Source organism: Saccopteryx leptura, chromosome 1, assembly GCF_036850995.1.
Source record: "Saccopteryx leptura isolate mSacLep1 chromosome 1, mSacLep1_pri_phased_curated, whole genome shotgun sequence".
NCBI lineage: Eukaryota > Metazoa > Chordata > Mammalia > Chiroptera > Emballonuridae > Saccopteryx > Saccopteryx leptura.
The window spans coordinates 316,436,636-316,461,852 of NC_089503.1; the positions used below are offsets into that span (position 1 = coordinate 316,436,636).

At 45.1% G+C, this 25,217-nt stretch overlaps 2 protein-coding genes across 7 annotated transcripts in view; one reads left to right on the forward strand and one right to left on the reverse strand.

Moving 5' to 3' along the window:
- Positions 1–20,998, forward strand: part of FAM118A (family with sequence similarity 118 member A) — a 32,396-nt gene extending 11,398 nt beyond the window's left edge. Inside the window, exons 2-9 of one of the 5 annotated variants that reach the window (XM_066358652.1) lie at positions 4,544–4,599; positions 5,290–5,545; positions 8,724–8,945; positions 12,192–12,380; positions 13,548–13,833; positions 15,355–15,387; positions 16,258–16,335; positions 19,727–20,998. In XM_066358652.1, coding sequence (XP_066214749.1) covers positions 4,553–4,599; positions 5,290–5,545; positions 8,724–8,945; positions 12,192–12,380; positions 13,548–13,833; positions 15,355–15,387; positions 16,258–16,335; positions 19,727–19,746 — 1,131 coding nt within the window. In that variant the 5' untranslated portion in view covers positions 4,544–4,552 and the 3' untranslated portion in view covers positions 19,747–20,998. The remainder of the gene's footprint in view (positions 1–4,543; positions 4,600–5,289; positions 5,546–8,723; positions 8,946–12,191; positions 12,381–13,547; positions 13,834–15,354; positions 15,388–16,257; positions 16,336–19,726) is intronic. The other 4 variants (XM_066358655.1, XM_066358654.1, XM_066358653.1 and 1 more) reach the window with 4 other exon arrangements.
- A 2,563-nt stretch (positions 20,999–23,561) lies between these two features.
- The window catches only part of SMC1B (structural maintenance of chromosomes 1B), a 62,536-nt gene continuing 60,880 nt past the window's right edge, over positions 23,562–25,217 (reverse strand). For both annotated transcript variants that reach the window (XM_066361295.1, XM_066361294.1), the window contains one exon: positions 23,562–23,771. In XM_066361295.1, the coding sequence (XP_066217392.1) occupies positions 23,673–23,771 (99 nt within the window). In that variant the 3' untranslated portion in view covers positions 23,562–23,672. The remainder of the gene's footprint in view (positions 23,772–25,217) is intronic.

Consider the following 25,217-nt stretch of genomic DNA (forward strand, 5'->3'; position numbering starts at 1 on the left):
TGAGGAAGGGCGTGTGTGTGGCCTGGGCTCTTTGACTCAGCAGTTTGAACTGCCAGAGCACTGTTCATGTTGAGCTTGCAAAACTTGGTCAGTTAGCAAAAATTCATATTTTATACTTGTTAAACTGAGGATTGGTGAATAGTTAGGTTAGTCGTTGAGATCTCAGGGTTGGGCCCAGGGTTGCTTATATAGTGGAAAATCACAGTATTTATTATTACTTTCCTTAGAAAATACTTACTAGGATTAAAAAAAAAAAGACTTGACCTTTGATGGCTCTGAAAGTAACTTCACAGTGGGGAGGAGGATGGGTTAGGACTTAGCCCTAACTCGGCTGCCCCTTGGGCAGGTGACAGGCAGGTGGGACACATTTTTATTACCTGGAGACTGGTTTCTTCACATTTGGGGGAAGGTCACAGACACCTTTGGGGGTTTGATGGCAACTCTGAACCCTTTCCCCTGGGTGGCATGTAGTGTACCAAGTGTGGACATTTTCAGGGTAGTGTTTGGATCTCATTTGCTCTGAAATGTAATGATGCTTAGAAACTGATTAGGCTGTGTTTCCTTACCCTGGAAAATTATTTTAGGTGACCTGATTCTAATTGAGGGAAAAAAAGATTAGACATCTAAAAAAGGTGGTTTTCAATCAGGGCTGGTTAGGATACAGCAAAGCGGGCACCCCCACGTCCTGCCAGCCACTCTGGAGAGCAGCCTGGGTATGTGCTGAGACACTTCACAGGCTCAGGTTCCCTAACTCAGTGACCCTCTTCTCAGAAACCGCTCCTGAGTAAATAACTCCATAGCGTATAAACTCCGTGCACAGAGATGGTTGTGTTATAGTGATGTCCTGCGTTAGGAGTAAAGTACAGAGGTACCTTGAGATACGAGCAGACCAACATAGGATTTTTTAAAGATTCGAGCTGCGGCTCAGTCCATATTTTTGTTTAATATCCGAGCGAAATTCTGAGATACGAGTCGTGATTGGGGAAGCTGCCACTAGTTGACGCATTGGCACGTGGGTCCAGTATCAGCAGCACAACACCAGCATCTCGTTCTTTCTCACGTGTTACCCACAGAATCAAGTAGAACTGAATCTCATGCACTGAACTCATTCTTGCATCATTTTTGCATTTTTTACTAACTTTTTGTGTGCTATCATGGGGTCGAAGAAAGTGAGTGTAAAGGACAGTGGTGAGAAGAAGAAGAAAATGATGTCGATAAAAGTAAAGCAAAAAATAATAGAAAAACATGAGTGTGGTGTACGAGTGACTTAACTGGCAAGGCTGTACAACCGCAATACATCTACAGTTTGTACCATCCTTAAACAAATGGATGCCATCAAAAGCGCAAATCCAGTGAAAGTAACTACAATTCTGTCCCAATTAAGGACAAATATCCATGAAGAAATGGAGAAGCTTCTGCTGGTGTGGGTGAAAGAGAAAGAGCTGGCAGAAGATACAGTGACAGAGACTGTAATATGCAAAAAGGCAGGTATTATTTACAGGGACTTGAAGAAGAAAGAACCATCAACCTCAAAAGAGGCAGCAGAAGATACATTTAAGGCAAGTAACGGCTGGTTTGAAAATTTCAAGAAGAGATCTGGCATCCACTCGGTGGTGAGGCATGAAGCTGCGAGTGCTGACGTTAAGGCAGCTGAGGAGTACATCGCACCTTTTGCTGCACTTATCGCAAAGGAAGGCTACATGCCCCAACAAGTGTTCAACTGTGACGAAACAGGATTGTTTTGGAAAAAATGCCCCGGAGGACTTTCATCACCACGGAGGAGAAGAAGCTGCCAGGCCATAAACCCATGAAGGACCATCTGACCCTTGCATTGTATGCAAATGATAGCTAGCTGTGACTGTAAAGTAAAGCCACTGCTAGTGTATCATTCTGAAAATCCTCGAGCCTTTAAGACTCACAAGATTCTTAAAGCAAAACCGCAGGTTGTGTAGTGTGCCAATGCTAGGGCATGGGTTACACGGCAGTTTTTTATTGAGTGAGTAAATCTCATCTTTGGTTCTGCAGTGAAGAAATATCTTCAAGAAAATAAAGTCCCGATGAAAGCATTACTAATCCTTGAAAATGCTCCAGCCCACCGACCTGGTCTTGAAGATGACGTTCTCGATGAGTTCATTGCGACACCTTAGTTGTTCATTGATTGCTTTCTCATATGTGCCTTGACCGTGGTTCCTTTAGCAGACCTAGTAACCCCTTGTCAGTGACCTTGGGTCCAAGCTGGTGAGCTTTGCTCAAACCAGATGAACCCATGCTCAAGCTGGTGACCTCGGAGTCTCAAACTTGGGTCCTCCGCATCCCAGTTTGACGCTCTATCCACTGCACCACCACCTGGTCAGGCGACATTCTGGATGAGTTCAAATTTGTGAAAGTTCTCCCCCCCCCCCCCGCAACACGACTTCAATCTTGCAACCTATGGATCAGCAGGTCATTTCCAACTTTAAAAAGCTTTACACAAAGCACTTGTTCCGCCTCTGCTTTGAGGTGACTGAGAATACAAATCTAACCCTTCGAGAGTTTTGGAAAGATCACTACAACATTGTGATATGTTTACACATTATTGACTTGGCATGGCAAGAGGTTACAAGAAGAACCTTGAACTTGGCATGGAAAAAGTTATGGCCTGATGTTGCAGACAGGGACTTTGAAGGATTCGAACCAGAGACCGAGACCGAGGTAGAAGCGTTGGAGGAGATTGTGTCCCTTGGAAAGTTGATGGGTCTGGAGGTAGATGAGGGTGACGTAAACGAGCTTGTCGAGGAACATGAGGAGGAATTCTCAACTAAGGAGTTGAAGGAGCTACAGATGATGCAACATAGGGAACTTCTGCAAGAGATTAGTAGTGAGGAGGAGGTAGAGTCGGAAGAAGTGATTTCTACAAGTGAAATTAAAGACATGCTGGCAATGTGGGAGAAGCTTTCAAGTTTCATTGAAAAAGAAACCGCCCAGAAAAAGTTTCAACTGGTCCTGCTTCAGCATTTTTTAATGACACTTGTTTGTCACATTTCCATAACATTTTAAAAGGCAGGCAAAATCTATCTTTGGATAGATTTTTATTTAAAAGTCTGCAAGTGAAAGTGCCGAAAGTGCAGCCAAAAAGGCAAAAACAGGTGATGATTAAATGAAAAATACCTAATGTTAAGCTTAGGTTAAGTTTAAAGTTAAGAAAGTGTGTTTTTTTACAATTAAGTTTTTGTGGTTTCATTTTAAGTAAAGAAAGTGCACCTTTAATTTTGTTTAAAGTAAAGAAAATGCAGTTTTAGTTTATATTTAGTGTTAAGAAAGTGCAGTTTTAGTTTACGTGTCTACAGTGCCTGCATCCCTTCCTCCCTCCCTCCTCCTCCGCCATTCACCTCCGTTAGCCACACTCGTCTGTCTCCAAGGTAAGAATACAATACTAAATAACACTTTTTTCTTTTATTTTATATATTTTGTTATGCATTGGTGAAGTATACATGTTTGTTTCTTAAATAAAAACATCTTTTTTCATAATTTAGGATGGTTTGGGGATGTTTCACAGGACTGGAACAGATTAAATCTGTTTCAGTTATTTAAAATGGGAGAAATTTGATATACGAATTGACTGACTTACGAGCTCGGTTACAGAATGAATTAAACTCCTATCGTAAGGTACCACTGTATGTAGTGGCATTTCAGTGAGATAGAATTCTAGGAGTATAGCCATTACACTTATATTTATGAATCGTTTTCATAACATACAGGAAATGCTTTTATTCTAATTAATGAAAAAGGTAGGATGTGAACTAGGGTCTCAAATGATTGAACCATTTAAAGTAAAATGCATGGAAGGAAATATTTAAATGTTAATTTATTGCTGTTGCTTAGTGGTAATAGGATTGCGGGCTTTTTAAACCGTATTTTTCCTATTTTCTTGTTTCTTAGTAAGTAGTTCTGGAATTAAGGGGAAACTGTGACACTAGAAAACTGGTAGCATGTGGGAACAGAGGGGCAGTAGACACCTAACTGGGTTACACTCTTGTTCTCTGTAAATGGAGAATAAAGGACCCTGGACTCGATTTCACTGCAGCCAGTGGAAGACCTGGTGGCTGGAAGACCTGCTGAGAGTGTCCCAAGCCCCCTCAGACGCAGCCCTCAGTGCCCTAGAGGGCACGCGTGCCTCCCTGCCTGGACTATGTTGTGTTGTGTGATCTGTGTTCATGGCAGTTGGAAGCTCTGCTGGGACAGTCATCAAGAGACAGCGTGAGAGCCCAGCACAAGGCCACCACAGCGCCTGGATGCAGTGCACGTGTTTCCCTCATTTCCATCCAGTGCAGAGCACAGACAAGCTGGGTCTGAGCCTTGGCCTGGCCTGACAGTGCATCCAGGTTAGGGGTGGTGGCTTAGGAAGCACTGAGGTATGTTTTCTGTTCTGGCGTTTTTTAGGTATTCCAGTTTAAGTGAACATCTAGGACCTTTGATTTTAATTCCAGCCTTAACTCTCTTTCAGGTCACTAATGAAAGAACTTTTATTTGGGAAATAGAAATCGCTTCTAATTTTTCTCTTTAGGATTCACAGATGGATTCTCTGGAAAAGACAACAAATAGAAGTGAACAAAAGTCAAGGTAAATAAAGTAACCTCTACCTTCATGCAGGTTTGTATCATCTATCCCAGGTCTCAGCACCTACGCGGGTGAAAGTGAGGTCAGATGGTACCTCAGGGGTTATGGAATCACCTTTTGTTTCAACATCAGAAACATTTCAGAAGGCAGTTCCTTCTCTGCCCAAGGAAGTGACCTTAGCCTAGTCTCCAAACCAAGTAACAAGTGATTAGAGGTCACGTCAAGGTTAAGAATGCCATCTCCGAATGTAGACCTCAGGCTATGCTTATTAAAGTGATGCAGGTAGGGGTTCTTATCTTGGAATGTGCTGGGATGGATAAGTGGCAGAAAACCAGCATTTTGCCAGGAATTGAAAGAAAGGGTCATTTCATCATCATAGTTGTTTACAAGCTCTTTGCAGCTTCCAAAAATTAAATAGCTGTGCTTTTTGTTAAATAATATATGTCACGCGTGCGCTGGATCCTGTGGGGGGACTCAAGATGAATAAGACACAGTATCCCTTTGTGGAATGAGGCTAGAACATACAAATAAACACAAAACAATGGTGCTCCATCTCCCAGGAGATAGAGGACTCTGGGGGAAATTTGTGTGTGTGTCCAGTTCAGGCCATACTTGACTGAACATGTCACAGGCCTTCCAGGACTGCAATATTTCTATGCTGATTTTAATTTAACCCCCTCCCTTGTTTTTAAGTAGAAAGTTTTTAAAAAGCCTCATCCAGAAACAGCCGCAAGAACTGCTCCTGGTGATCGGGACCGGAGTCAGTGCAGCCGTGGCCCCGGGGATCCCCGCCCTCTGCTCCTGGAGGAGCTGCCTGGAGGCCGTCCTCGAGGCTGCGGAGCAGCTGGAGGTGCTCCACCCCGGGGATGTGGCCGAGTTCCGCAGGAAGGTGATGAAGGACCGGGACCTGCTGGTTGTTGCCCATGATCTGATCCGGAAGATGTCACCTGTAAGTCTTTTTCAGACAAGCACATCAGGTTTCACAGGGGCAACTTGATTCTGAGCCAGGTTGGTGAGTCCGTAACACTAACAGTTAGATTTCTACTAGCCTATGTTGTGTCTTTTCTCAGTAAAGTCAGGCTGATGAGGCAGAACTCTTTAAATCTATCAGAATACCATCTCTTTAATTAAACGGTAGTGCCAGGGAAGGGATGGGGCTCCTAAAATAATAGCCCTTCTTCCATGGAGCCTGAATATGTGTGTGTGTCAGGAGTGTCGTCAGGCTGCACTGGGGACGAACCTTATGATTTTGTGTTGTTTAGTAAAGGTATCCTTCAGGTATGTTTTGGGTCTAGCCTGGCCAGCCACGTCTCTTCAGATGACAAGTAGTTCCTAGAAACACTTTAAGATGGGAGAAGTTATGGCTTCTCTGTCTGCAGGTGGAAATGGCCTGGCAGTGAGGAGAAGCACTGGTGCTGTCTGAGACCATTGCCAAGTGCTGCCCTCGAGTCGGGGGCTGGTGCAGGAGTAAAGGTGTATGGCCAGGTCATTGTCACAGATGTCCGCTGCAGTGTAGGGGCAAACGCCGGGCAACCAGATGATGTAGTGGAGGCTCAGGGCAGGTTTCTTCTTGTCAGTCCTGTGTTTACTGAGGAAATGTGGCCATCATCTGAGAATTAGGACGAGGAGGAGATAGAGGAGGGTTAATGCAGGAGAAAGCATGAAAAAAAATAGTCATCCAGGAGGTGAGGGGACCTTAGGCTGCTGCAGAAAGAGACCCACAGCCACTGGCTTACATGTGATTCCCTTTCGTTGCTCAAATAGAAGCCTGTGTGAGCAGCTGAGAGAGCCCAGCACCTGGCCGTGCTGGTAACCCGGCTCCTGTTGGCTTCTGTCCTGCCCTCACCTGCAGCTCACAGCTCATGCCTGAGCCTAGGGCCCCACACCTGCTGTAATAATTCCAGTGCGTGGGAAGGGGCATGCCATGGAAATTCGTAGACCATTCTGCTTTCATCACAGTGGCCAGTGTCACCTGTGGTTGTTCCCTCCTTTACCAGAGACTGGGAAGTATTTCCAACTGGGTGACTGCTGATGTGGGTGTTCTATCGATGAGGGGCAGCTAGCTCTCAGGACATGGGTGGGCCCAGCCTACTGCCTGTTCTGTGTACCACTCTCTGGGCACAGAGCCACACCCACATGTTTTTATTCTGCAGTGCAGTGCAGAGCTGGGTAGTAGCAACAGAGACTGGCTTGCAAAGCCTAGAGTGCTGGGCCCTGTCAGGAGAAGAAGGGGGAGGAGTCTGTAGACCAGAGGAGTGTCACAGGGCTGCTGGACAGACCGAGGGCCCATTCAGATGAGGACATTCATTTGAAGAGAGGCTAGACAGATTGCTACTTATTTATTAAGGAGATGAATATTTGGAGCTTTATTCTACCCTTCTCTTTACTTTTGTGTATTTTTGAAAATTGCCATAAAAAGAGAGTTGAAGTGCAGTGAGTCACGTCACAACAGTTGTGTTTTCCACACCGTGTTCAGCAGGTTGAAAACAGGCAAGGAATCAGTGCAGGGCTGGATAATCAGGGCTGGGGTTTTGTCAGGGAATTAACTGCAGCAAAGCTGGGGAAGGACAGGGCGGTTGTAAGGGAGCTTATGTAAGGGAGTTGTAGAGATAAATTATGGAACCTAAGCTGCTTAATGGGAGAAGTGTGGCTGGCAGAGGAGTGAGAGAGAAGGTCAGTGGCAGCAGGCTCCATGGCCTGCAGGTCTTGATGGGGTTGAAGTTGTCTTGGGAGCCTACAGGTGCTAGAGACCTGGGCACATGGGAGGGAGAGGTTGGACCAGAGGTTATGAAAAGGGTCTGGCTCTTGGTAATGGTAAGGTTTGGGATGTGGCCATAGATGTAATAGCTGTGCTGACACCAGCTCATTGGAGAAGAGAGATGGAGGACTGTCGAGGCCACAATGCAGTAAGGATCCCCTATGTCAGTGGTCAGCAAACTTATTAGTAAACAGAGCCAGAATCAACAGTACAACGATTGAAATTTCTTTTGAGAGCTAAATTTTTTAAACTAAACTGTATAGGTAGGTACACTTTTATTAACTTAATTAGGGTACTCCTAAGCTGACCTTTGCTAAAAACATCCTTAATCTGATTGATCCGCATGTGGCTTGCGAGCCACAGTTTGCCAATCACTGATCTAAGTGAACCAGAAAATCCCCACAAACTGGGACAGAAGTACAGTTAGAGAGACTTGACAGTGAGCCAGGTGCCACCCCATACCCTTCCTGGCATCAACAGAGAGGGGTGAATCCTGATAGACACACTGAGATAGAGGGTGGGCGGAGGTGTTTTCTGTGAATGCACAGTCGGCTTGTCCAGTGCAGGTAGCTGGTGAGGGGCGGTCATCCTGGGAGTACACGAAACCTCTTGACCCCTGTGTCCTCCTAGCTGCTCCACTACTATCTGACCCTTTACAGAGGAGCTCTGTATTTCCTGTCCCAGTTGCTTGCTGCTCTCATACCTGTCCTGGCGTGCTCCACTGAAGCAGCTCTTGTCATGGCCACTGGTTCCCCGTGGTGTTCCTCCTAGAGGCCACATCTCATGCTTGTCCTGTTGCATCTCAGCAGTGTGTGCCACACTGTCGTTCATCTAATTTAAGGTGCTACTAAGACACACTGTTTCCTAGACCACCAACGAAGAGAAAAGCAGTGGTTTGCAGCCCGCAGAAGAAGAGTCTTTGCCTTGGTCTTTCAGGCCTTCTGTGGTCTGGTTCTGGCTCCCCTCTGACCTCACCCACCGATACCGATACCTCTTGAGGTGTCATGAGGGTGCCTTGTTAACCTTTTCACCCACCTGTGCTGCCACCTCAGGGCCCTTGCACTTGTTCTTCCCTCTGTTGGGAATCTCTCCAGCGGCCCCTCACTGTCTCAGCTCTCTGCTCCACGAGCCCTGCAACCCCCACCCTGTACCCTAGCAGTGCCTGTTCCTTTTCTCTGCTCACTTTCCCTAGGGCATTTGGTATCATTGCTGTTTCACTTATGTGTTTGTACATTATCCGTCTCCCTCCTCTAGAGCTTAAGGAACTTCGAGGCCCCGGTTTCCTCTCCCTCCTTCCTCACTCCTGGGTAGGTGCTCATATTGTTGAGAGGTGACATTTTTTGGTAACTCCCGGTCCACCTTTCTATAGCGGACAGGCGACACCAAGCCCAACTTCTTCCAGGACTGCCTGATGGAGATCTTTGACAACCTGGAGCAGCACATCCAGGACCCGCTGGTGCTGCAGTCCATCCTCAGCCTGATGGAGAGGGGAACAATGGTGCTGACCACCAACTATGACAACCTGCTGGAGATCTTTGGGCAGCAGCAGAACAAGCCCATGGAGTCCTTAGATCTGAAGGACAAGACCAAGGTATGAGCTGAGGATTCTGCAGGCAGGAGGCAGGTGGAAGGGAAAAGGCCCCCTGAGCGGCCCCCTGAGCGTTTGCAGCAGTGGTTGTGGAGTTGGCGTTTGTCTCTGCAGTGGGCAGTCAGTCAGTGAAAGGTGCTGTCAGCTCTCCCAGCTCCCCTCTCTAGTGAAACATGACCCTAATTGACTGTGTGCCAGCCCCTTCCGCAGGCAGCTACGATCAAGAAGTGTGACCCCCTCACTTCCTAGGATGCCTTCCACTGCCTGCTCTTGTCTGCTACATTCTCACCTGCATTCCTCACTCCTGCTGATTTCTCACCTGTATTTATTCATTGGAGTTGCTGTAGGAAATAGCTAAGAAAAGCAAAATCACCCAATCCTAGAGCTGTGAATTTTGGTTTATTTGCTTTTTTTTTTAAACGAATTGAGATTGCAGTATAAAGTTATTTTCCTGATTTTTTCCCTTGAATATTATACTGTGAGCATTTTTCCTGCCATTAAACTGTTTTTATTTTTTAATTAATTTTTTCTCTCTTGATATATCATTTATTTGGGGCTTCAGTCTGGCCGTGGCTTCTTCTTTATATCCACAGCTGCAGGAGTTCCATTCAGTGAATCCTCAGATGGCTCCCCAGTTGACTGCTGTAGAATTCAGTTGTAATTTAGATGTGGTCATGGGAGGAGGCTAGTACAGTGTTTATCTACTCCACCATCTGACCGGAACTTCATTAAGCTGTTTTTTGTTTTGTTTTGTTTTGTTTGGGGGGGGGGGGCAGATAGGGACAGACAGACAGGAAAGGAGAGAGATGAGAAGCATCAATTCTTTGTTGCGGCACCTAGAAAGTTGATTGCTTTCTCATATGTGCCTTGACAGGAGGGCTCCAGCTGAGCCAGTGACCCCTTGCTCAAGCCAGTGACCTTGGGCTTCAAGCCAGCGACCTTGGGCTTTAAGCCAGTGACCTTTGGGCTCAAGCCAGTGACCATGAGATCATGTCCATGATTTCATGAGTAAGCCCGATGAGGCCATGCTCAAACTGGCAACCTCTGGGTTTTGAACCTGGGTCCTCTGCATCCCAGGCAGACACTCTATCCACTGCGCCACTGCCTGGTCAGGCTGTTTGTTGTTTTGATTTTTTTTCCTAAAGATTTTATTTATTGATTTTACAGAGAGAGTAGAGGAGTTGGGGATAAAGAAGTGCCAACTTGTAGTTGCTTCACTTTAGTTACTGATTGATTGTCATATGTGCCCTGACTGGGCAAGTCCCGGGTTTTGATGCAGGTCAGTGCTCTACCACTGTGCCACCACAGGCCAGGTTCCAGTAAGCTGTTGTTAAAAGGCAAAATGATTTTAAAGGGCAATATAATTATAAAACTAAAATATAATTGTTGTCCTTTCTCTCTTATTGTTAGCATATTCTCACTCTTATAAATAATGCTACAATGAAAATCCTTATACTTTTATGTCTCTGTTTATTTCTTTAGCATAAATTCCTGGAAGAGGTTCAGGGTAAAAGGGTATGACTGTTTTAAAGACAGATGATAAAAATTACCGAATTCTTTCCAGAAAGCTTACCAGTTTATAGTCCTACCAGCTGTGTGTGGAGTGCCTCAACTCATGGCACTTCACAGGCTTGTGTTTTCTACCAATGGAAGGCAGTATCTCACCAGCAGGAAGAGGCCAATGACTCCCTGTATTGTGGCATCCTGGAACCAAACCCACAGTGTGTCTGAGGGGTGCTGGGATCCATTTCGTGTATCTTGCCAACACATCGTGTTACTAAAAACAAAACAAAATATATTTCACCTATAGAAGAGGTGAATGTTTTACATTTTTACTTCTCTTATTACTAAGGTTGAACATAGTTTCAGTTTATTTATTTATTTGTTCATTCTAGTGAGTGAGAGAAGGATGGGGTGGGGAGAAGAAGGGAGAGAGATGAGAAGCATCAACTAGTAGTTGCATCACTTTAGATGCTCACTGATTGCTTTTCATACGTGCCTTGACTGGGGGGTTTAAGCTGAGCCAGTGACCCCTTGCTCAAGCCAAAGACCTTGAACTCAAGCCAATGACCTTGGGCTTCAAGCCAGTAACCTTTGGACTCAAGCCAGCGACCATGGGGTCATTTCGATGATTCCACGCTCAAGCCAGGAACCTTGTGGTTTTGGACCTAGGGTGCTGTGATGCTCTATCTGCTGCGCCACCACTGGTCAGGCGAATGTAGTTTCACTTCAGTGAAACTTCTTTTAAGGCATATTCCTGTCCTTTGTTTATTTGCTTAAAGATTTTATATTATTATTATAAACTAAAATTGCCACTGTGTTGTCTGGTTCACTTCATGAGGGAAGGCCTCAGCCCTGCTCTATGCACAGGAAGTAGAGATGAGGCTCCTTCAGGCCTGAATCATGTGAGGGCTCAGCTCGCACCCCAGGAGCTTCTGTTTGGCAGCCTTTCTCCCAGAACTGGACCACGAGAGATGACGGGCAGCCATGTGCACATGGGCCCCAGGCACAGGCTATGTGCCCTGTGCGGAGTGGCACTGGGACTGTGCTGAGTAGCCTTATAGTGCAGTCACACTCTCTCTACACAGAACACCTGCCTACATGTCCAAGGGACCCGGTCCCACTTGGGAGGTTTGCTCACTGTTATCAGTGTTGTCTCTGGAAATAATTGCAAATGGCATCTGGCAGAAATCTAGCTGCACATGTGCCTGTTCTATGTAAGAGCTGTTGGTGTGTCTGTCTGTCTGGTGGTGGTAGCTGCTTGCAGAAGCAAAAGCCCATGGCATAAAATGGAACACACATGATGTACATATTTTTAAGGACCTTTGTTCTGAATCTTGAACTGATATCAGTGTAGGGCTATTGACACATTAGGTTTTCCATAAATTTTTTTCTGTGTGTAAGAAACCACTATAAACATAGCAGTAATTGAACTAGAAGGGGTAACTTAGAAGTGAAAGTCCTAATCCCTCTAAAGTGGTCAGTCTTAACAACTTGCTGTAATTTCAGGTGTTAAGGATATTTTCTACATAGCTTTCTCTGTCTTTAAAAGTTCTTTTTGATGTAATATGACAGGAATAACTAGCAGTAACAGCTAAGTTACTCTTTGATTTTAAAGGTATAATTATCAATGCAAACATCTCTCTTACCCTTTCCAAGGCAGGTTTGAAAAACTGTATCCAGTGTAGATATTTCCCTCTTATATCTGTTTCAGTAATACCAGTTTTCTTTGGGCTCGATTGTTGACAGGTCCTTAAGTGGGCAAGAGGACACATCAGATACGGAGTTCTTCACATCCATGGCTTATACACAGACCCCTGTGGGATGGTATTGGATCCTTCAGGATATAAGGATGTCACCCAAGACCCAGAAGTGATGGTACGACCACCTGCTGTGGCACTGCTTGTACTCCTTGGAACTCTGGTGGCAGCAGTCTGGGTGGGTTCCTGGCCCCCCAGCTGCTGGGGACGGTCCTGTGCTCACATCCTGCGCTGTGTGCAGGGCTTGGCGTGGGGCACGTCGCACTGATGCTCAGTAGACTTGGGGTGCAGGACTTGTGTCCAGCACAGATCCACTTTGCCTCTCCATGCCACCAGCCTTTCCATGATGCTGCTGCTCAGGGACACAGCTGAGTTTCTTCAGATTGACTTGCAGGCCCCACGGGGTCTGTGATGCCGTTTCCTGGGTACTTCACCTCCATCATTTTTCTCTTTTCATTCAGGCATCTTCCTGTCTGAAATTCTCTCTTCTCCTTTCTCTACTCAGCACTCTGTCTAGCTTTCAAAACCTAGCGTTAAAATTTCACTCTCTGTGAGGTTTTCTTGAAATCAGAGGTGAAGCAAAGTGTGGAGACCTGCTTCCCTGCTTTTTATAAACTCCTTTATTGTACTGAAAACCACAGGTCCCCACTGTGTCACTGGCGAGCCCAGGGTTGTGCACCAATCCCTTTGGTGCTGGCCCTGGGCCTGTGGGGCATGGCTGTGGTGGCATGGGGTCAGTGGGGCTGAGGCTCTTCAGCTGCGTCAGTGATGTGTCCTGGGTTATGAGAATTTCTGAGCTGATACTGCTCCTTTGAGATGTTGGATGTGTGAATTGGTGGGTCTCCACTGCAAACATAGTGACCCCCAGTCACTTTGCTCCATCCTGTGCCCAGTCCCCTGGGTCACTGTCACTGGTCCTGCCTCAACTCTATTGCTCATTCCATAAAATTCTATTCCCCTCACCCCAGCCACCCATCTCCAAAAGTTGCCTATGATCCATTGAGACAGATGTGAATTCCAGGAGTTGTGTGTGTAATTCTGAACTGGAATATCTCATATCCTTTGTTTTAAAATTGTACATGATCCTAGAAGATTTGAGTTGAGAGAGTACTCAGGATTGGTGGGCAGGGTGGGCTGTCGGTTGGGTCATGTGCCTTGGACATTGACCCGGGCTGGGCACGCTGGCCTGCAGAGGGAGAGGCACTGCCTCTCTGCTTCTCACTGTGGCTCTGGGACAGGCTTCCAGGAGTGGCGGTGGTTTAGAAGTGCAGTTGTGTCACTCATGGGTGGTCAGTACCTGCTGTCCATTAGTTGAGCCACCTGTTTGCTCATTGGTTTCTCACAGGAGGTGCTCCAGAGCTTATACTGCAAGAAGTCCTTTCTGTTCGTGGGCTGTGGGGAGACCCTTCGGGACCAGATATTCCAAGCACTCTTCCTATACTCGGTGCCGAACAAGGCGGATTTGGAGCACTACATGGTCGTGCTCAAGGAGAGCGAGGACCATTTCTTCAAGCACCAAGCTGACATGCTACTATTTGGGATCAAAGTCGTGTCCTATGGGGCCTGTTTCGACCACTTCCCGGGGTACATGCGAGACCTGGCCACTCAGATCTGCAAACAGTGGAATCCAGGTATGGGAGCATTCTCTCTTCATAAAAATGCCATCTAGGCCTTCTAGTTTTTTCTTTTTTTTTTTTAGATATAATTTACATACCACAAAATAAAATTGAGATCTTATTTTACATACCTTATATTCCATCAAATTCACCACTTTTAGTTATTTTCCAAAAATGTCTCTGTACATTACAAATGGAAGATTGTTGTGATGGTGATGGTCTGTAAAGGGGACTGTGTGCAGACACCAGGCCACGCTCAGGTTAGCTGACCAGGAGAGGTGCCAACGCCGACACCTGAGCCCTCCAGACATTTCATACCTTCATCCTGTCACAGAGCTGCAGGGACACAGAATGCTCTTAGGAAGACTTCATTCTTTTTTCAAATCACACATTTTCCATGTGCAGCTGAGTGCAGCCCACCATTTAAGTGATTCTCCTTGGTCCTGTTCCTGGGGATTGATTGTTCACCTGTCGGGAGTGACCCAGGATCACTGAATGACTCTTAAATCGGTCAGCTTGACATAAAGGGCAGCCAATGCTTTGAGTTTGTGTCATAAATCATGGATGACAGCAAACCTGGAAAAGTCTTATGGGCTGTCATTTCATGGTAATAGGAAACCCAGGAACAGTCATGCAGCCAGTGGCATTGGGTTCAGCACGGAGATGGCTGGCTGGCTGGGACCAGCTGTGCACATCAAGTTTCAGTACACTAACATCATGGGTGACAAGCTTAGCGCCTTAGTTTTTCCCCTCCGGTCCTTTCCACAAATAATGAGCAAAATGGACTGACTGAAGTGGCATTTCCGTTAATGAAGTAAGGTGAGAGCAGCAGTTGGTTCTTATGGAGAGAAGGGAGCTGCACTGTGTCGCAGCTATGAATTTTACATTCATGACCTTATTTCACATTCAGTCAAAGTGGCCACCATGGCCAACAGTTGTTTTATAAACCATTAGACAAACTCAGGGGTGAATGACTTGTCTGTCTGGAGCCTGGATATTCGGAAGCCAAGATGGGGTCCTGGATTGAGCAGAGTGAACAGTCCCATTCAGGGTTGTCCCCAGATAGGCCCGTGTGATGGTTCTGGAGAGGGACAGTGTTCTCGTCACATCTGCCCCTAACTACCACTTCTCTTGCCTTCACATGCACACCCAAGCGTAAACCTGCATGAGCTCAGGCTCCTGGAGCTTGCCGCTGAGCGCCTCCTGTCCTCATTGATGCCTCTTTCCCAGAGCTTGTAATCTATGTCCTCAGGGACATTTGTACTTACATTCTTGAGGTGCCTCTCCCAACTGGAAAGGGTGGCATACTGGTGATGACAGAAATAAGTGACAGCTGGTGCCGCGCCATGGTCCTTGTGTGTCAGGTTGATTCAGGCGGTTCACATGTGGCCCCTGGAAGATGAAAAGGAGAGGGCACTAACCAGCCCACTTTGCCACAGTGTGCCAGGACCACGTCCAAGTTGGGCAGCAGCCTTGCCACCATCTCCGCTGCCGCGTGGAGGCTTGGTCTGCTGACTGTTTTTTCTTTCTTCCCAGATGCTGAGCGAGTGGACAGCACCACGCTGTTGGGTAAGGCAGAGCTTGAATTTTATCAACCTGGTTTTTGCCTACACATTCCACTGTCTTCCTGTCACTATTTGTAAAATCATAAGTGTTCTCACATTAAATACTTAGCCTGCTTTAACACAGCTTCATCAGAGATACCACAACAGTGCTTCTGTGATGGTCTCTGCCATAGGGAAGGGATGAAAGTGCCTTCTTTCCACTGGGAGGCACAGTTAAGTTTAACATGGGCCCAAGAGTACGTCCTATCCCACAACTGGGAGTTACAGGGGAATTTGGACAGGATGCTGTTTTGTTACAGTGTTTGGTCTAAGATGCGGTAACTATGACCCAGCCCCTTCAGAAATTTTAATTGTAAAGGTTCTAAGCTTTCATAATAAAATTTTCTATTTAATACATGTTCAGAATATCAATGCTCTTTCTGCTGGGCTCAACTCTGCCGGTTTCTGAATTAACAAGATATGGCTGAGCTTGGTAGCTGCTGGCGTCTCCTTTTTGGGTGAACTTGGCACTGGCCTTCTCCACACTGGCCAGTTTGTCGGTCAGAAGGGGCTCGGCTGTGGAGCAGGTCCTCCATGTGCAGCCCTGGTCTCCTCTAGCTGGGCTCAGCTATCAGATGTGAACCTTCAGCCTGGGTTAGGCTTCAGTTTAGAAATTATTAACAGTTGTACTTAGCTTTCCATTTCTACCTATTTCCATATGAAACGACACATTTATTCTAGTTATTTTCTCACTTAAATGTGATTCCTAGAACCCTTCTTTTCTTCTGAAAAAGCATTAACTTGTTATCTAGAGTAAACCAGTTTCATATACTGCCCTGTGGAGGATGGATTCTAGAAGCGAAGCTTTTTAATAATAAACGTCCTCATTTTTTAGGGAATGTGTGTCAGGACTGTGCAAAGAGGAAGTTAGAAGAGAATGGAATTGAAGTTTCAAAACAGCTCCGACAATCAGGTACTGAATGGAGTTCCTTCTCTGTGTTGGGAACCTCTGCAGGTTGGCCTTAGTCTCCAGAGAAAACCACCTTGTTTTTTGTTGAATGACTAGAGATTGATTTATTTTATTTATTTATTTTTTTAAATGCTACTCCTTTTCTTTCTTTTTTTAATTTTTAAAAAATTTATTTTATTTTATTTATTCATTTTTAGAGAGGAGAGAGAAAGGGAGAGAGAGAGACAGGAGAGAGACAGAGAGAGAGAAGGGGGGAGGAGCTGGAAGCATCAACTCCCATATGTGCCTTGACCAGGCAAGCCCAGGGTTTCGAACCGGTGACCTCAGCATTTCCAGGTCGACGCTTTATCCACTGCACCACCACAGGTCAGGCTGGAGATTGATTTAAACTATTTTTATTTTTAAAGATTTTATTTATAGATTTTTAGAGAGAGGAGAGAGAGAAATGGGAGAAGGAACGTGAACAAGTCATAGTAGTTGCTTCTGGTATGTACCTTGAGTGGGCAAGCCCAGGGTTTTGAATCAGCGACCACAGCAGCACTCTAGGTCAAGGCTTTATCCACTGTACCACCACAGGTCAGGCTAAACTATTTATTCCAATAGATAACCTCGGTGGACTCCAGCAACGGTGGTCTAGCTCATTCACACTGTCCCCTCCCTCTCTCCCTAACATATGTTAGTCCTAGTTCTTTTTTTTTTTCTGAAGTTGGAAACGGGGAGGCAGTCAGACTGACTCCCGCATGCGCCCGACCAGGATCCACCGGGCACGCCCACCAGGGGGCGATGCTCTGCCCATCTGGGGCATTGCTCTGTTGCCACCAGAGCCATTCTAGCGCCTGAGGCAGAGGCCACATAGCCATCCTCAGCGCCGGGGCAAACTTTGCTCCAGTGGAGCGTTGGCTGCGGGAGGGGAATAGAGAGACAGAGAGGAAGGAGAGGGGGAGGGGTGGAGAAGCAGATGGGCGCTTCTCCTATGTGCCCTGGCCGGGAATCAAACCTGGGACTCCTGCACACCAGGCTGACGCTCTGCCATTGAGCCAACCGGCCAGGGCCTAGTCCTAGTTCTTTAAGTGACACGCGTACTCTGACTTCCCAGTGTGAAGCCAGGGGTGTGATGGGCTACCCTCCTCCCCTCCCCTCCCTCATCTCACCTCTACAAGCTGTCCAGCCATCATAGCTAGAGAACAAGCTCCATTAAAATAGTGGGAATATTTTCCTGGTTAGCCGCTGTGTGCCATGTTAATGGGCTTAACATCTGTGTCTTTGTCGATTGCTGGACATGTTAAGATTTGCATTCTGTCACATTGCCCCTCAGTTCCCGAGATTTCTTCTGAACTGCTCTGATCTGCTGCTTGCTGGTCACCAGTCCACCTTGCTGTCCTAGATTGCTGCCAGGTCTTCCTTCTCCTGTCCCCCAGCTGGACCCTCAGGGAAATCCCACAGTCCAGCTTCCTGAAGACGGGTGTGTCCACAGGTGTCTGCATGGTCCTCAGACCTCACCATTGGTTGGAGTGTAGATTCTTGGTTCATAAAGTCCCCTTGGAACTCTGTTGTCTTAAGCATTCAGGTTTCCTGTTGAAGAGAGTCTAATGCTAACCCAGTTTTCAGTGATATTTAGGTGACCTGTTGCTTTCCTTTTGAGAAGCTTTTAGGATCTTCTTTTCTCCTGGTGTTTATAAGTTTCATAAGGATGTATTTAGATGGAGTCTTTTATATACCCTGCTCCCACTTTTTCCCATTTCAATTCTGAAACAATCTGTGGTTTCCTTGATTATACATTTCTATCTTCTTTCTTCCCTCTTTCTTGAAGTCACTCTAGTTGGGACCTCCTGGATTGATTTCTACTATATACTGTTTTTTTTTTAATGTCTTAATGTTAATCTGTTTTCATTTTTTCAAAATCCTTCTGAGGGTATCTGACTCTACTTCATTCCTGAAAACATTAGTATGAAAAGTTTTCAGATAAGTTTATTTTTTATTTCTTTATAGGGAAACCTCAGTAAAATGCACTTAAACTCATAAACATCTATATAGTAATCAACTAAGAATTTCTGGAGCTCTGAAGCATTTACCATGTCAGTTTCCTATTTATTTAACATTTAAACTAATTCTTGTTGGTGTTTTTGAGCCATACTGTGAAATTACATTTCATTCTATACCACAAGGATCCTGTACTATTGAAATAAGTCTATTGTAGATACGAAGATACATAAATAATGCAAATAACCCTTAGTCAAAGAAAGTCAACAGCCAAGGCAGTTGTTAAAATGGCTGCTTGCAGAGTGAGTGGTGGCCCACATTAGGACTGGTGGTAGGAATAGATGGACAAGGCTGTGGTCTCTTGCTGTCCCTTGGTGGGTGGAGTGGAGCATGCCTTGGGGACCTTGTGGAGGACAGCCGAGCTACAAGTGCAGCAGATTTCACAGCATCTCCCCTCAATTTTGTACAAATTCAGTGCATTTTGTACAACTTTAATGTATATTCATTAGAGGGAGAATTCCATTATGATAGCATTTTGGATAAAATTCTTTGAAGTTTTGTAGCAAGTATGTAGATTATGAATTCAGCTTGTAGAGATTGTGAGTTCAGCTAGTAGAAACGTGTAACTAAATACAAACAAGACTAGTGTCTTTGAGTCATTTCCTTAAGGTGAGTGGTTCTTTTCCACTGCTGTCTTCAGGGTTGGCAGATATTGGAAAGGCAGGAGCAGGTGGTGGTTCTTGGTGGGCAGTGTGGATTTCTTTCGCTGCTGCAGACACGCAGCTTTTCTCCCATGGTGGGGACTCTGAGTGGGGATGTGTGTATCAGGTGGCAGGGCTTTCTGCCTGGTGGACTTGCTATGGGACAGCGGGCAAACTGGCCAGTGCCATCCCTGGCCCCTTTGATACCAGTGCCCACACGAGCAGCCTGCTTCTCTATAAGCAGCTGTCTGCAGACAAAGCCCTTGGTCTTTCTTACAGAAAGCTTGTCCTGTTGTGTGTGGGTGAGAGAGACCAAGGTTCATCTTAGTGCTGCTGGCCATCCCTGTAGGCTGGAGAGCTGCGGGTACAATTTTGGGCTCCCCTCTGCACAGACTGAGCCTCATTCATCTCGGCACTTGAACAGGCTCCATTATATGTGCTGAAACTGCCCTCTTCTCCCTGAGGAGGGAGAGAGTACCCATATTCATGAGTGGAGATTTCCATAGATCTTTGCAAACCTAATATCCCCTGGTGGTATTTATAACTCACAAAGCCATTTCTGGACAACGGGTACTATTTCCATTATGGAGCTGTTTTCTGAGTCTTTAGCACATTTGGAAAACTAAAAGTTTTCTGAAATACTAGAAATTCTATGGCAAATACTTTTCCAAGCTGAACCTTAACATTTTATTATTTTCCTTTTGTTTAAACAGATGATACTGGAGCATCTTGAAATCTTTAAAACCAGTAAAACCTGAAACTTGAAAACCAGCCTTCTGCAACCACAGTGCCATACCTGAACGATAAGGAATGTTCAGAGAACTCCACATGGACCTCTCACTTCTAAACTGTCATGTACCCCACATACCCCAAGAGAGCCCTGTGGGGGTATGGCCCAGGGAGGCTGGGTGACAGGCCCTCTGAGTGTGTTTAACTACTGTGTGTGTGTGGGGGGGTGAAGCACACACACTTCAGGTCTCCTTTGTGAGGACTGCTGGACAACTACCTCAGGCGCCCAATCGGCGGAAAGGGAAGTGCCTGGTTTCTGGGCTTCCATGATACGCTCTTTGTCAGGTGGGTTTTTTAAATAAAAGGGGGAGAGTCAAGATTGTCCAAGCAACAGTAGTTGCCAAAGAGAAAATAAGAAGCTAGACTCTTAAATTTTATTATTTTTATACAGAAACATCTGTTACTATGGGAAAAACTTTTAAGGTGTTTGTTACATTGTTAAATAGTAAAGCATATTGGAGGCATTGAATCTGCCAGTGAGAGTGGGGTATGTCTTTTAAAAAAATGACTAGATCAATAGAGCTTCTTTGGAATTCTGTAATTTCAGTAACTTCAGTTCCAAAGAAAGGCAGGTCTTACTTACTATGGCTGAAAAGTGAAGTCCCCAACCAGAGGGCCTTTTCAAAAGTACGGTTCAGTGTTGTGCAAGTCCAATTGGTGGCTGATAACTGAGAAGTTACCAGTGGAGCACAGACAGGTTTTAATTTTTAGAGTATAAATTCCAAGCTTTCTAAGACACCTGTGGTGGGTGGGGGGAAAGGGCCAGCCTCTCTGTGCTTATCGCCCAACATTCTCTCATGGCCTATATGAGGGGCTCACACAGAGCAAGGTAGGCAGACCTTGCAAAGGGGAGGGTCTGCAGCATTGTAGATGTTTCCTGGTTTCCCTACACATGGGCAGATGGCAGAGACAGCAGCTGCCTGCAGTGTCTGCACTGGGGGCACTGCTCTGTGATGATGGCAAAGGTTCTGCTTGTTTTCCATTTCAGAGCTGCCTATTTAATGTGACATTTCTTGCCAAGCACTATGACAACTCCCCACTGATGGCTGTGGAGCTCTCACAGGTATAGAGAACAAGATACGTAAGGTTGAGGTGTGTAGGGAATGAGATAAGCCAGAAACTGCTTATGTCTTCTTTTTGAAGCATGAAAAATCTTTTATGTTACTCTGGCTGTAAATAAAGTAACTTCAACTCTGTGGGCTCAACTTTTCTTCAGTTATAACAAGGTTTGTTTTAATATATTTGATGAGAACATTTACCACGAGTTTCCATTCAGTTGTGAAATCAAGTGATTACTTGAATGTGTTTAAAGTTTTTAAAAAGCAAACATCATAAATTGTTTTTTTAAAAGACTCACAAAGTGCAATCAGGGATGGATATCTATCTGAATCTAAAAGCTGGCCAGACTCAGGATATGACAACATTACAAGCATGGAGTGGAATGGACCAGGAAGTAAACTGGAAAAGGAAAGCAGAGCCCTTCAGGACCAGCTGAGTGAGTCTATGCTGGGGGACTGAGGCCTTGCTGTTAGGAGTGACTCTGTCTAGAGTCAGTTCTGACATAATGCTTATTTAAAATGCAGATTTATTCTGACATGATTGATAAATGAGAAACAATTTGAGCATACCTGCTCTGTTTTTTATTTATTCATTTTTTTAGAGAGGAGTGGGGGAGAGAGAGAGAGAAAGATAGAGAGGAGAGACAGAGAGAGAGAAGGGGGGGAGGAGCTGGAAGCATCAACTCCCACATGTGCCTTGACCAGGCAAGCCCAGGGTTTCGAACCGGCGACCTCAGCATTTCCAGGTCGACGCTTTATCCACTGCACCACCACAGGTCAGGCGAGCATACCTGCTCTGGCTTTGTCCATGAGAAACACTAGATCAAGGGGACAAAGCCTGGCTCTATTTCTGCAAGCTATGTTTTTACATTTTTGATTGGTTACATTTAAAATAGTTATACAGGCACCTACATAAGTCTCTGCTGCCTCACCAAAGCCTGAACTACTTATGCTCTTGGCCCTTATAGAAGGTTGCTGACCCTTGCCTACCTGTGGTAGTGCACAGGATAGAACATCAACCTGGAATGTTAGGTTGCCAGATTGAAACCCTGGGCTTGCCTGGTTAAGGCACATACGAAAACAAGGCACATGTAAGAAGCAACTGTGTTAATGCTTCCTGCTCCTCCCCCCTTGTTTTTCTCTCCTCTCTCCAAAATCAATATTTTTTTTTTTTTAAAAAAAGGTTGCTGATTCCTATGTTAGGTGAGCAGGGAAACTGTCTGTACACTGACCTGCACAGCCCTGACCCTGTCAGCTCCCTCAGACAGCCCCTTCCTGATGGACCTGGTAATGCCCATTTCACAAGCCAACTAAAGTGCCATATTTACTGTAATGTTTGTATAGTTCTTTAACATTTAATGTGTGTAAACCAATTATTCTTTTTATTAGGTTCCTATTTTTTTTTTTTTTTTGAGTGTGGTGCTCCAGCCTCATGTTTCCCATTGCCTGGTGGTTTTCCTTGTCTTCTGCATAGCAAGGTGGTTTCAGGAAAGTGGGAATGCTGCCTCAGAACTGACAATCTTAGTCCAAGTTATGAAAATGAGAACAGCACAGGAAGAGATTAGGGTCGACAGTGAGCTCAGCTGGCACTAAAGGGGCATTACAATGTTCAAGACAGAAAGTCGGTGATTTTGCTAGTACTGCCAGTATTAAAACTGGGAACAAAGGACAAATAGAGTAGTTTCTGCTCTCTAGTTCATAGTGATGAGCTTGGTGAGGGCATGAGGCAAGGTTTGTGACATAATTTTTTGGGCACGCAGTGCATTTTGTTTACATGAAATGAGTGTTGTTCAAAAGCAAATCCATTACTTCAGGAGGCCACTCCTTGGTTAGCACTTGGGGCCCAAAGCAGTCTTAGAAGACTACCAGACCTTAGAATGTTGGATTCTGTTCTGAAATGGAAATGAGTACTGTTGACAATTCTGCAACTTTCTTTCCCACCGGTAACAATGGACTTCAGTAGAGAAGTCAGTTGTTACTTGAGAAAGCCTGTGTTCATTTCCTTCCTTCTTTTTTTGTATTTTTCCGAAGCTGGAAACGGGGAGGCAGTCAGACAGACTCCTGCATGCGCCTGACTGGGATCCACCCGGCATGCCCACCAGGGGACGATGCTCTGCCCATCTGGGGCGTTGCTCTGTTGCTACCAGAGCCATTCTAGCGCCGGAGGCAGAGGCCACAGAGCCATCCCCAGCGCCCGGGCCAACTTTGCTCCAATGGAGCCCTGGCTGCGGGAGGGGAAGAGAGAGAGAGACAGGAAGGAGAGGGGGAGGGGTAGAGAAGCAGACGGGCGCTTCTCCTGTGTGCCCTGGCCGGGAATCGAACCCGGGACTCCTGCATGCCAGGCTGATGCTCTACCACTGAGCCAACCGGCCAGGGCTTGTTCATTTCCTTAACAAAAATTTAGAAAACATTAAAGCAGACATAATTCAATTGCGTCTTGTTTATAAAATTGTAGATTGGAGACATCTGAAATGAGACATTTTTATTGATTTTTTATATTGACATCAGTTCCTCTGAAATAATTTTTATAACACCCAAGTCCAACACCCTATAACTAGTATATTTAGAAACCAAGAGTATCCTTTAAAGATTACTTAAATGGACAAGACAAAACTAGATTGAAGATGTAGAATTCAAAATTTTTCTGGCTGGTTTTCAAAGTGGAAGTTAACACTACAGTCCAAAATTGTACCTTTTTTTTTGGAACTTAATTCAGAGCTAACTCTCATAGGAATCTTAAACAGTGATGACCTGACCTCTGACTGTCTCATCTGCTCAGAGAGCCAGCAGGTGCTCAAGGGCACGCTGAACCCTAATGGGACTCTCGCTGTCTCCTGCTTTCTTGGCCTTCAGTGTCTGGATACTGAGAAAGATCTAGGGTCAAAACTCGGCTGAACACGTAGTCATCATGCTGAAATGGAGAGCAGACAGTTAAAAGTTAGTCCTCTTTAGGAAAAAAGTATTATTAAATGTAAAAAAAAGAAAAGAACAAAAGGGTAAAATAAGAGCCATTAGTGAATCTGGATTTGCATTTAAAAAGGAAACTCCTTATAGCCACCTGAGAAGGTACTGATTTTCTGCATTTACATCAGCTTTATTTGCTTATTTTTGTATAGTCTAGTAAAGGGTACTAGAATTTGACATGCCAAAGTATGGCTCTTTGGTATATAAATTGTTTTGAGCTGATAACAAGCACATGCACGAAAAGCTCTAAAAACTGGGCACAAGTTTTCCTTTTGTAAAGGAAATTTACACTGATGTATAAGATGACATCTTCCCTACTCTTAAACTGTTATCAATGGAGATGACACCTACTTGAATAGGCAGAGCAAACCTGACTTGTCCACCACCACTTTTCCTGGTCACCTTCCCATCACTTGTCCTCCCCTCCCCCCCAGATGCCCCAATCCCCTTTTCCTCATTAGAGCCTAAGAGGATAGAGAAGCCCAAGTTCCAGCCACCCCTTTGGGTTACTCAGACCTGCTGCATGTGCTCATAAACTCCTGTCTGCTTTTTTCTTGTTAACCTGTTGGGTTTACAGACCAAGCCAGAGACCCTAAAATGGACAGAAGACTGTTTACTTCCTTACACAGTGTAAGAGTTTTCATTTCTCTCCTTCAGCATATCTCCAGGGGTCCCCTAACATTTTGTAGGCACAGGAAGAGAAATTATTTTTATCTTAGTTGAAATGAAAACTCAGGAAGTAAAAGCTCACTATACAAAAACGGAATGGTTACAACTAGTTAGAATTCTATTAGCTCGAATATTTTGAACAGTTTAAAAAGGATGTATGTGTTCAAATACTAAAAATTACTAGACAACTTGTAGCTTCCGGTTTTTTTTCTTTGTTTTTTTTTCCTGTAGTACTTTTGGAAGATACATGGCTCCTTGTTAGTTCTACAACAATGTATTTGTTTTTGCCTAAAGCATTCAAATATAGAAATGGGAACTACAGTATTAACAGTTCACTCTGTGTAGTTAATATGCACTATTAGTTTACAAAGAAATGTTCTGAAATTTTTGATTTGCTTTTTCATATTTTAAATCTCTGTGTACTGCCTCAGAAAAACAGCTGAGTTGTTACTTTTAAATGTTACTTGATTGAAAAAAATAACTTAGCCTTGGCTGGTTGGCTCAGTAGATAGAGTCGGCCCAGGAGTCCCAGGTTCACATGTCAGGACACACATGAGAAGCAACCATGCTTCTCTCCACCCACTTCCTCTCCCTTCTTTCTGTCCCACAGCCAGTGGCTTGATTGGTTTGAGTGTCAGCTTTGGGCACTGAGGATAGATTGATTGATCCGAGTATTGGCCCCAAACAGGTTGCCGGGGCACATGCAGGAGTCTTTCTATCTCCC